Here is a 12,431-nt window from a genome sequence, read left to right as displayed (position 1 = left end):
CTGTTCTGATCACATTTGCATATATAATCAATGCGCGTTACTGAAGTGAAGCGTCCGAAAATAGGAAACTTGAATGAAAATGAATGGAGAACGATATTTTGTTTTACTATATTTTTAAAACTTAGTTTAGAGCCTAAATTAAAGAAGAAACTAGATTACTTGACGTTGAAAAGTGGGTAGTTCACTTTTTCCTGTCAACATAGTTCCATGTGCAAGCATATGTGTGTGCCCGTGGTATTGAGTGAGTCGTTACAGCCCTGACGTTCCTAACATAGCACCAGCTGGATAAGATGAACGCAACAATGGAACATTAACACCTTTGGGGATTAAAAGTCTTCTGTTTGTCACCGAGTTGAACAGGCAGCAACTCTGGTTTCAGGTACCATCCAAGTTAATGGAGCCTTCCCGTAATGCTTTGTTGCAGTGTTAGCTTTTCGTTGATGATGGGTTAGCTTTCCATAGCCATTCTGTTGATGACTGTTACCATAACAACAATAAAGATTTATACTCCTTGATTTACCTTTTCCTATGCACAGTAGCTTCAACTTCTTCATCTAATGTCCTCTTGCAAGACTTCCGTGCAACTCTGAAAACAGCTGATCCTTCTTCACGCTCCCTTTCCTTCAAGCTTTTGTAATGTATACAAGGAATAAAAAAATACTGCTGTTGTATTAAAATAGTCTTTCTTATCACTCAGTTAGTCATACCATGCCATGAAATAATAATCACTTAAGTAAAGAGAGATAAAATTAGCATCATGTTATTAATATTATTGCATTAATATGAACAAAATAATGGTTCATCATTTTGACATACTCAGTAAACATCATTGGTACATTGACGTGAAAAAAATTATACTTTTCAATTTTGACGTACTCAGAGCCAAACAAATACATGAACATACACTAGTGACAAAATGTAAAAATTGTTTATTGCCGATGCAATATTTCACCCCAACCCTCCCTACATATGTAAATCAAGTAAGAGCTACGGAGAAGGCTCTCCAAATAAATAATATGTACCTGCCTGTTCAAGCTTTTGTATTAACATCCCAAATTTGACTACCAGAAACACATTTCAACGGCAACCGATGGCCCTTCCCTGTTCTCACACAGTTGGTACCACAACAGTGACCACACTTCAAGTTAAACAATGAACTTCCCAGGCCGTATCGCATATCTTTGAAACACGACTGTACAGAGAGGGGCCGCATGCACAGTACTTACAGCATTCAAGCCCTTTGGCAAGAATAGCAAGTTCGACAATACAGCGACCCTCTTTCCAACTCTGACACTTTGACATCGCAGTACATGTACTGTCATTAGAGACGTCAGTATTCTGTTGACAGCAAATTTTTTACCAGATAAAAACTTTCCTCTGCGGTCACGACGACAGCTTTGCTCATGAGCCACCATGATGCATGCCTCATTTAACTGTTCATGCTCACCAGCTTAGGTAGTCTCGATTTGACAAACATGTCCGAACGTGATGTGTCCAAACAAAAGAGGGCACTATTCAATACGTGAATGCCAGCGACCTACCTTAATATATATATATATCTTTGTTTTTCTTTTTGTAGCTTGAGAGTACAACAAGAAGATATACGAAGAGGGATTGCAGTACATTTATGCGAAGAAGTGAAACTGGCATTGTTGATCAAGTTATGGTCTCGATAAATCAAGAGGGATATAAATTCTGTAAGATCAAAATTCGTTCTGTAAGAATACCACAAATTGGAGACAAATTTGCAAGTCGCCATGGACAGAAAGGTACTTGTGGTATCCAATACAGACAAGAGGTACAGTATTAAAATTAGAATTTTGTATTTCTAAGATGTTATATGGTTTACAGTATTTATTAAGCTCTATCAGCTACACAGAGCTTATGAAATATTATTTTTAACATAATGACCATAGGTCATTATGTCATTGTGATGGGGTTGGGTTGAGTTGTAGTCGGACAGTGAAAATTTTCCGTAAATGACAAAAAGTCAAAAACTGCTGAACAGACTGTGTTGATAGTTGGTATAGATGTTTAGACCATGTTCAAGGTTCTGATTTGTTAAAATTGTGCCAAACAGATCAGTGGTTAAATAAATATGGGGAATTGTTGACCCCTTTTTTAACCAATTGATTTTAGGGGCCCTCCATATATGTATTTTTGGAAGGTACACCAATCCTGTATACTGTTTTTATAAATTTTGGAACAGAAATGTGTTAGATGAAAGCTAGAAACATGGAGGAAGCACTGAATGGGAGTAACAGAGATTTTCACGTTCTTTTTGGCAACAAAAGTGATAAAAACAACATATTTCATGTTTAAATTTCTCTCATTTGTATGTGACCCTGAGAATTTATCACATGATTTAGTCACATGACTAACTACTTGACCTATTTACACACGCATTGATTTCAAGACAAGATCATTCTATGTACGTGATATACTGTTAGAGATTTGTAATGTTGTTCAAACATGGTCTATTATCCTTGAAATGTGTTTGTCTGTGACTTTAGTTCACCTCACTGATAATGGTGATGGTTTGAAAGTAGACTGATCGCCCTACAAAGCAACTTTTTTTGTTCATGCATGTAAAGTGCATGAAGGCGCGACTTTGCACAATATTTAAATATCAGATATTTACAATCTCGTATCGAAGTTTGACATATCGACGTTTTCGGGATTAGTATCGATACTAGACGATACTAGAATGAACTGCCGTTGTACCATGGCAAGCCGTGTCTATTTACCGGCGATTTGGGGACTCTAAAATCGATACTAGACGATACTAGAATGACTTGCCTTGTGCCTCGGCACGCCGGATCTGTGAAATCTCCGATATTTACCCGATATTTACCAGCGATTTGGGGACTCCAATATCGATACTAGACGATACTATAATGACTTGCCTTGTACCTCGGCACGCCGGATCTGTGAAATCTCTGATATTTACCCGATATTTACCGGCGATTTTGGGACTCTAATATCGATACTAGACGATACTAGATTCTGTCAAATCGCAAGTAAATATCCGATATATATCGGAGATTTCACCACCTCACGGTTCTGGCCAAGACCGACTTCCAAGGACTGACTCTAGCATCGATACTAGGCGATACTAGATTCTGTCAATCGTGAGTAAATGTCTGATATTTATCGGAGATTTCACCACCTCACGGTTCTGGCCAAATCAGACTTCCAAGGACTGACTCTAGCATCGATACTAGACCATACTAGATTCTGTCAAATCGCAAGTAAATATCCGATATATATCGGAGATTTCATCACCTCACGGTTCTGGCCAAAGCCGACTTCCAAGGACTGACTGTAATATCGATACTAGACGATATTAGATTCTGTCCAATCGCAAGTAAATATCCAAATTATATCGGACATTTCACCACCTCACGGTTCTGGCCAAGACCGACTTCCAAGGACTGACTCTAGCATCGATACTAGACGATACTAGATTCTGTCAAATCGCAAGAAATTTCACCACCTCACGGTTCTGGCCAAGACCGACTTCCAAGGACTGACTCTAGCATCGATACTAGGCGATACTAGATTCTGTCAAATCGCGAGTAAATGTCTGATATTTATCGGAGATCTCACCACCTCACGGTTCTGGCCAAGACCGACTTCCAAGGACTGACTCTAGCATCGATACTAGGCGATACTAGATTCTGTCAAATCGTGAGTAAATGTCTGATATTTATCGGAGATTTCACCATCTCACAGTTCTGGCCAAACCCCACTTCCAAGGACTGACTCTACTATCGATACTAGACGATACTAGAATTACTTGCCTTGTATCTCAACACGACAGGATCGGTGATTCACCACCTTACAGTTCTGGCCAAACCCGATACTGGACGATACTAGAATGACTACTAGACGATACGAGAATGACTTGCCTCGTGTCTCAGCACGCCAGATCTGTTAAATCTCCAATATTTACCCGATATTTACCAGCGATTTTGGGACTCTAATATCGATACTAGACGATACCATAATGACTTGCCTTGTACCTCGGCACGCCGGATCTGTGAAATCTCTGATATTTACTCGATATTTACCAGCGATTTGGGGACTCGAATATCGATACTAGACGATACTAGAATGGCTTGCCTTGTACCTCGGCACACCAGATCTGTGAAATCTCCAATATTTACCCGATTTTTAATATCGATTTGGGGACTCTAATATCGATACTAGAGGATACTAGATTCTGTCAAATCGTAAGTAAATATCCGATATATATCGGAGATTTCACCATCTCACGGTTCTGGCCAAGACCGACTTCCGAGGACTGATTCTAGCATCAATACTAGACGATACTAGATTCCGTCAAATGGCAAGTAAATATCCGATATATATTGGAGATTTCACCACCTCAGGGTTCTGGCCAAACCCGACTTCCAAGGACTGACTCTAGCGTCGATACTAGATCATATTAGATTCTGTCAAATCGCAAGTAAATATTCGATATATATCGGAGATTTCACCACCTCACAGTTCTGGCCAAACCCCACTTCCAAGGACTGACTCTGATATCGATACTAGACGATACTAGATTCTGTCAAATCGCAAGTAAATATCCGATATATATCGGAGATTTCACCATCTCACAGTTCTGGCCCGACCCCACTTTCAAGGACTGACTCTAATATCCATTCTAGACGATATTAGATTCTGTCAAATCTCAAGTAAATATCCGATATATATCGGAGATTTCACCACCTCACGGTTCTGGCCAAAGTCGACTTCCAAGGACTGACTGTAATATCGATACTAGACGATGCTAGATTCTGTCAAATCGCAAGTAAATATCCGATATATATCGGACATTTCACCACCTCACAGTTCTGGCCAAGAACGACTTCCAAGGACTGACTCTAGCATCGCTACTAGACGATACTAGATTCTGTCAAATCGCAAGTAAATATCCGATATATATCGGAGATTTCACCACCTCACAGTTCTGGCCAAACCCCACTTCCAAGGACTGACTGTAATATCGATACTAGACAATACTAGATTCTGCCAAATCGCAAGTAAATATCCGATATATATCGGAGATTTCACCACCTCACAGTTCTGGCCCAACCCCACTTTCAAGGACTGACTCTAATATCCATTCTAGACGATACTAGATTCTGTCAAATCGCAAGTTAATATCCGATATATATCGGAGATTTCACCACCACACAGTTCTGGCCAAGCCCGACTTCCAAGGATTGACTCTAATATCGATACTAGACGATACTAGATTCTGTCAAATCGCAAGTAAATATCCGATATATATCGGACATTTCACCACCTCACGGTTCTGGCCAAGACCGACTTCCAAGGACTGACTGTAATATCGATACTAGACGATACTAGATTCTGTCAAATTGCAAGTAAATATCCGATATATATCGGAGATTTCACCACCTCACAGTTCTGGCCAAGACCGACTTCCAAGGACTGACTCTAATATCGATACTAGACGATACTAGATTCCATCAAATGGCAAGTAAATATCCGATATATATCGGAGATTTCACCACCTTTCGGTTCAATCTAAGTTCAATATTGTAGAGTCTAGTAGCCGTAAATGTCGGATATCATGTAAAAGTGCAATGTCGCGGTGTCCTCGTAAAGTGTGAACTATCTGGTGAATGTAATAACAGCTTCAGACAACAAAAGACTTCCAGAAGATGTTTATAGATTTAGTGTCTCCTCACTTCCATCGAGTAAACATCCTTGAGTCAATATACAGACTTTGACATTCACATTCCAGAGATTAAATAACTATGACTTTATGTGTTACCCATCAAGGAAATACACAATTTGGTATTGCATCTAGAGGCACTAATGCACATGCAATGCAATAATTTTCATTTGTATTACTTTACGAAAATGGTATAGGTGATAATCTGTCAGTGTTACAATAGGATGCAAAACGTTTAGCAACATCCGTCAATTAAATTGACTTATTTAAAGCCTTTTGTAATAAGGGTGGCAGGCACGGTTGGCTTTACGTTTCCACCACCATGATATTGACCAATTCCTGTGGTGGCCTGCTACTAAACTTTTAGCAGTAATTTCAATTTATTCCTATCTTAGCTTCAATATACTACTTCCAACCTTTATTTCATTCATATTTCCTTAGCTTAGTGTATAATTTTTAGCTCACATTTGGTTATACCAATGTGAGTTTATCATATAAGCTGAAGTCGATGACGTCTGTATGTATGTGTGTATGTATGTATGTATGTATGTATGTATGTATGTATGTACAGTATGTCCGTCAACATCATAAACATGCAAACCGCTGCAAGTTTCAGCTTGGTATTTGGTGTGTTGATGCATCCTGGGCTATAGATGGGATTTTGTTCAAATGAAGTCTGCATTGCCAAAATTATGCAAATGAGCTTACAAAATGTGAAAATGGTCAAGAATTAATAACTCAAGAACTGCTCTTTTGATTGCTCTGAAAATTTGTGTGTAAGTACCTTAGGTGAACCTTATACAGTTTTACAAATATTGTGAGGATATCATTAATTTTGTATTTTTGCTGAATTTTTTGGTGATTTTTCTCATTTTCAGTAAAAATTCTTCTTCTCTGAAACCGCCAGCCCAATGGCTCTCAAATTTGGGTTGGATCTTTGCGAGGATGTTACTCTTCTTATTTGTTGAAATTATGACAAAATTGGGAAAATACTATTTTGGAGCGATTTTGTCATTTTTGGTCAAAAAATCTTAAAAAGTATTTTCTTTTTAAAACCCCTGACAGACAGCTATTATATGTGGTATACAGACGTACAGAGATGACATAGTTAGATATGTGGAAATTTTCCTGAAATATACAAATTTGTATTTTTAAGACAATATTGTCATTTTTGGTCAAGAAAACTTGTTCTCAAAATTACTTGTTTGATAGCTTTGTAATTTGGTATAAAGTCCCGGGGGATGTTATTAGACAAATTTCTGCTCAAAGTGTTGGGAAACCCCAAATTTGTATATTTTAGGTCATTTTCTCAGTTTGTGACCTTAAATGACCTACACCAACCCAGGATATGTTGTGAGACAGTTTTGAAGGCTGTGAACATAATTTTGTCATATTTGGTATCATTTGTAGGAAATTTTGATCCAGAAAACAAAGTTGAGGTGAATTTTTTCATTGCGGACCAATTTTTGCAACTTTTCTATGTAAGACATACAAGAACTGATGACAAATTCGGATCTAGGATAATTCCAGATGTCGTAATCACCGCCCACAGTGGGAGGCATTTTGTTCAAATGAAGTCTACATTGCCAAAATTATGCAAATGAGCTTACAAAATGTGAAAATGGTCAAGAATTAATAACTCAAGAACTGCTCTTTTGATTGCTCTGAAAATTTGTGTGTCAGTACCTTAGGTGAACCTTATACAGTTTTTACAAATATTGTGAGGATATCATTAATTTTGTATTTTTGCTGAATTTTTTGGTGATTTTTCTCATTTTCAGTAAAAATTCTTCTTCTCTGAAACCGCCAGCCCAATGGCTCTCAAATTTGGGTTGGATCTTTGCGAGGATGTTACTCTTCTTATTTGTTGAAATTATGACAAAATTGGGAAAATACTATTTTGGAGCGATTTTGTCATTTTTGGTCAAAAAATCTTAAAAAGTATTTTCTTTTTAAAACCCCTGGACAGACAGCTTTTATATGTGGTATACAGACGTACAGAGATGACAATAGTTAGATATGTGGAAATTTTCCTGAAATATACAAATTTGTATTTTTAAGACAATATTGTCATTTTTGGTCAAGAAAACTTGTTCTCAAAATTACTTGTTTGATAGCTTTGTAATTTGGTATAAAGTCCCGGGGATGTTATTAGACAAATTTCTGCTCAAAGTGTTGGGAAACCCCGAAATTTGTATATTTTAGGTCATTTTCTCAGTTTGTGACCTTAAATGACCTACACCAACCCAGGATATGTTGTGAGACAGTTTTGAAGGCTGTGAACATAATTTTGTCATATTTGGTATCAATTTGTAGGAAATTTTGATCCAGAAAACAAAGTTGAGGTGAATTTTTTCATTGCGGACCAATTTTTGCAACTTTTCTATGTAAGACATACAAGAACTGATGACAAATTTGGATCTAGGATAATTCCAGATGTCGTAATCACCGCCCACAGTGGGAGGCATTTTGTTCAAATGAAGTCTGCATTGCCAAAATTATGCAAATGAGCTTACAAAATGTGAAAATGGTCAAGAATTAATAACTCAAGAACTGCTCTTTTGATTGCTCTGAAAATTTGTGTGTCAGTACCTTAGGTGAACCTTATACAGTTTTACAAATATTGTGAGGATATCATTAATTTTGTATTTTTGCTGAATTTTTTGGTGATTTTTCTCATTTTCAGTAAAAATTCTTCTTCTCTGAAACCGCCAGCCCAATGGCTCTCAAATTTGGGTTGGATCTTTGCGAGGATGTTACTCTTCTTATTTGTTGAAATTATGACAAAATTGGGAAAATACTATTTTGGAGCGATTTTGTCATTTTTGGTCAAAAAATCTTAAAAAGTATTTTCTTTTTAAAACCCCTGGACAGACAGCTTTTATATGTGGTATACAGACGTACAGAGATGACAATAGTTAGATATGTGGAAATTTTCCTGAAATATACAAATTTGTATTTTTAAGACAATATTGCCATTTTTGGTCAAGAAACTTGTTCTCAAAATTACTTGTTTGATAGCTTTGTAATTTGGTATAAAGTCCCGGGGGATGTTATTAGACAAATTTCTGCTCAAGGTGTTGGGAAACCCCGAATTTGTATATTTTAGGTCATTTTCTCAGTTTGTGACCTTAAATGACCTACACCAACCCAGGATATGTTGTGAGACAGTTTTGAAGGCTGTGAACATAATTTTGTCATATTTGGTATCAATTTGTAGGAAATTTTGATCCAGAAAACAAAGTTGAGGTGAATTTTTTCATTGCGGACCAATTTTTGCAACTTTTCTATGTAAGACATACAAGAACTGATGACAAATTTGGATCTAGGATAATTCCAGATGTCGTAATCACCGCCCACAGTGGGAGGCATTTTGTTCAAATGAAGTCTGCATTGCCAAAATTATGCAAATGAGCTTACAAAATGTGAAAATGGTCAAGAATTAATAACTCAAGAACTGCTCTTTTGATTGCTCTGAAAATTTGTGTGTAAGTACCTTAGGTGAACCTTATACAGTTTTACAAATATTGTGAGGATATCATTAATTTTGTATTTTTGCTGAATTTTTTGGTGATTTTTCTCATTTTCAGTAAAAATTCTTCTTCTCTGAAACCGCCAGCCCAATGGCTCTCAAATTTGGGTTGGATCTTTGCGAGGATGTTACTCTTCTTATTTGTTGAAATTATGACAAAATTGGGAAAATACTATTTTGGAGCGTTTTGTCATTTTTGGTCAAAAAATCTTAAAAGTATTTTCTTTTTAAAACCCCTGACAGACAGCTTTTATATGTGGTATACAGACGTACAGAGATGACAATAGTTAGATATGTGGAAATTTTCCTGAAATATACAAATTTGTATTTTTAAGACAATATTGTCATTTTTGGTCAAGAAAACTTGTTCTCAAAATTACTTGTTTGATAGCTTTGTAATTTGGTATAAAGTCCCGGGGGATGTTATTAGACAATTTCTGCTCAAAGTGTTGGGAAACCCCGAAATTTGTATATTTTAGGTCATTTTCTCAGTTTGTGACCTTAAATGACCTACACCAACCCAGGATATGTTGTGAGACAGTTTTGAAGGCTGTGAACATAATTTTGTCATATTTGGTATCAATTTGTAGGAAATTTTGATCCAGAAAACAAAGTTGAGGTGAATTTTTTCATTGCGGACCAATTTTTGCAACTTTTCTATGTAAGACATACAAGAACTGATGACAAATTTGGATCTAGGATAATTCCAGATGTCGTAATCACCGCCCACAGTGGGAGGCATTTCACTATCTGTAACTAACTTAAATGCTGTTTACATTAGAATGATAGCACTCATGGCATTAATTAAAAAATCCCCAAGGTTTTAAATACATTTCCTGTCATCTGGCGTTATGTAATACCAAGGGATGGAACATTTGATATTCAGGAGGGGCTAGGGTCTAGAAGATTGATGAGGTAGCATTACTTTTTTACCAGATCCCTTGTACATTTTTTTACCCGCTCCCACCTTTTCTTTTTATCAAGCCTTCTCTATTTTTTGTTGTTGACATTTGCTTATGTATGTAGGATCTGCTTGTCTCATTGCTATAGAAGTTGATATGCATGTTCCTAAAGATGAACTCCAGTACCTAAGTTGGAGACCTTATTTGCTTTTGACATTCTTGTTTTTCCTGGTTTAAATATTTCTCAAATGGACACATTTCAAACCAAATGTGAGCACACTGTCCTTGACGGTATTTTTGTTATTAGCTCCTCAGTTTTATATACCGAGGAGCCATTAGAATTGAAAACCAGGATGGCAGCGTCAACTTTTACTTCCTTCCGTCAACTTTTACTTCCTTCTGTCAAGATTTGGCGTCAACTTTTACTTCCTTCTGTCAAGATTTGGCCAATAAATTTCCGTCTGTGTGTCCATGTGTCATGTGATAAACTGGTGGTGGCCAATTACAGTGAAATTTGATCAAGCTGCAGAACTTCATTAACCAAGGTGTTGTTTTAATAGATGTGTATCTGCGATTTTTACAACATTAACACAGCAGGGCTTGATGTGGTCTTGTTTACATCTTTAATCAGCTACATGCTCTCAGTTACACAAAGTTGATACAAGGACATTGACCAATGTCATAGATATGCACTTCAATTTTTTTGGTGATACGATCCAATATGGCCGCCGTGCGGCCATTTTGTTACGATTTTTTCATGTACAGAGCCATAACTCAGGCATATCTCAACCGATTTTATTCAAAGGTGGTACAAGGACATTGACCTATGTCATACATATGCACGTCAATTTGTTTCGTGATACGATCCAATATGGCCGCCAGGCGGCCATTTTACTATGATTTTTTCATGTACAGAGCCATTACTCAGGCAAGTTTCAACAGAGTTTATTCAAAGTTGGTACAAGGACATTGATCAATGTCATAGCTATGCACATCAATTGGTTTTGTGATACAATCCAATATGGCCGCTGTGCGGCCATTTTGTTACGATTTTTTCATGTACAGAGCCATAACTCAGGCATATCTCAACCGATTTTATTCAAAGTTGGTACAAGGACATTGACCTATGTCATACATATGCACGTCAATTTGTTTCGTGATACGATCCAATATGGCCGCCAGGCGGCCATTTTACTATGATTTTTTCATGTACAGAGCCATTACTCAGGCAAGTTTCAACAGAGTTTATTCAAATGGTACAAGGACATTGATCAATGTCATAGCTATGCACATCAATTTGTTTTGTGATACAATCCAATATGGCCGCTGTGCGGCCATTTTGTTACGATTTTTTCATGTACAGAGCCATAACTCAGGCATATCTCAACCAATTTTATTCAAAGTTGGTACAAGGACATCAACCTATGTCATACACATGCACATTGACTTGTTTTGTGATACGATCCAATATGGCCGCCGTGTGGCCATTTTATTACGTTTTTTCATGTCCAGAACCATAACTCAGACATGTATCAAGCGATTTTATTCAAAGTTTGTAAAAGGAGATTGACCAATGTCATACATATGCATGTTAATTTGTTTTGTCTTACGATTCAATATGGCTGCTGTGCGGCCATTTTGTTATGATTTTTTCATGTACAAAGCCATAACTCAGGCATATCTAAACCGATTTTAATCAAAGTTGGTACAAGGACATTGACCTAAGTCATACATATGCACATTGATTTGTTTTGTGATACGATCCAATGTGGCCACCATGTGGCCATTTTATTACAATTTTTTCATGTCCTGAACTACAACTCAGACGTGTATCAAGCGAATTTATTCAAAAGTATTTTTATCACAGACCTAATGAAGAGGACTCTATCCTCTCTGAGGACCTGTAATCAAAGTACCTATTAACAAGTGGGGACTGTGTCATCAACGATGACTTGTGTTACAATTAGATATATTCAAAATTAGGATGAAATCTGCAATTTTGTATTTTGGGGGGCAATTTTTCTCATTTGGTCAAAAAATTTGTTTCTCAAAATTTACCAGTCTGATTGCTTTGATATTTAGTAAACCGGTGTTTAAGGTTTTTGTTAATAAGATATATTGAAATTAAGTTGAAATCCGGAATTTTGAATTTTTGGGGCAACTTTGCGAAACTGTCAGTTTTACTGGGATATCTTTCATTTTGTATTTTTAAGATTTTTTTGGGTAATTTTATACCTACTGGAACTCAGAGTATATAATTTGGTGATTTAGTAAGCATTTGATA

General features: G+C 36.8%; 1 protein-coding gene and 1 long non-coding RNA gene across 3 annotated transcripts in view; one reads left to right on the top strand and one right to left on the bottom strand.

Moving 5' to 3' along the window:
• LOC139120884 (uncharacterized) overlaps window positions 1-12,431 on the bottom strand; it is a 466,659-nt gene that overhangs the window by 236,402 nt on the left and 217,826 nt on the right. The window lies entirely within an intron of this gene.
• The window catches only part of LOC139120881 (DNA-directed RNA polymerase II subunit RPB2), a 412,063-nt gene that overhangs the window by 328,222 nt on the left and 71,410 nt on the right, over window positions 1-12,431 (top strand). For both annotated transcript variants that reach the window (XM_070685501.1, XM_070685502.1), the window contains one exon: window positions 1,580-1,798. In XM_070685501.1, the coding sequence (XP_070541602.1) occupies window positions 1,580-1,798 (219 nt within the window). The remainder of the gene's footprint in view (window positions 1-1,579; window positions 1,799-12,431) is intronic.

Source organism: Ptychodera flava, chromosome 20 (genome assembly GCF_041260155.1).
Source record: "Ptychodera flava strain L36383 chromosome 20, AS_Pfla_20210202, whole genome shotgun sequence".
Classification (NCBI taxonomy): Eukaryota; Metazoa; Hemichordata; class Enteropneusta; family Ptychoderidae; genus Ptychodera; species Ptychodera flava.
Note: the sequence above shows the minus strand (reverse complement) of the source record. Positions and strands in the feature narration are given on the sequence as shown.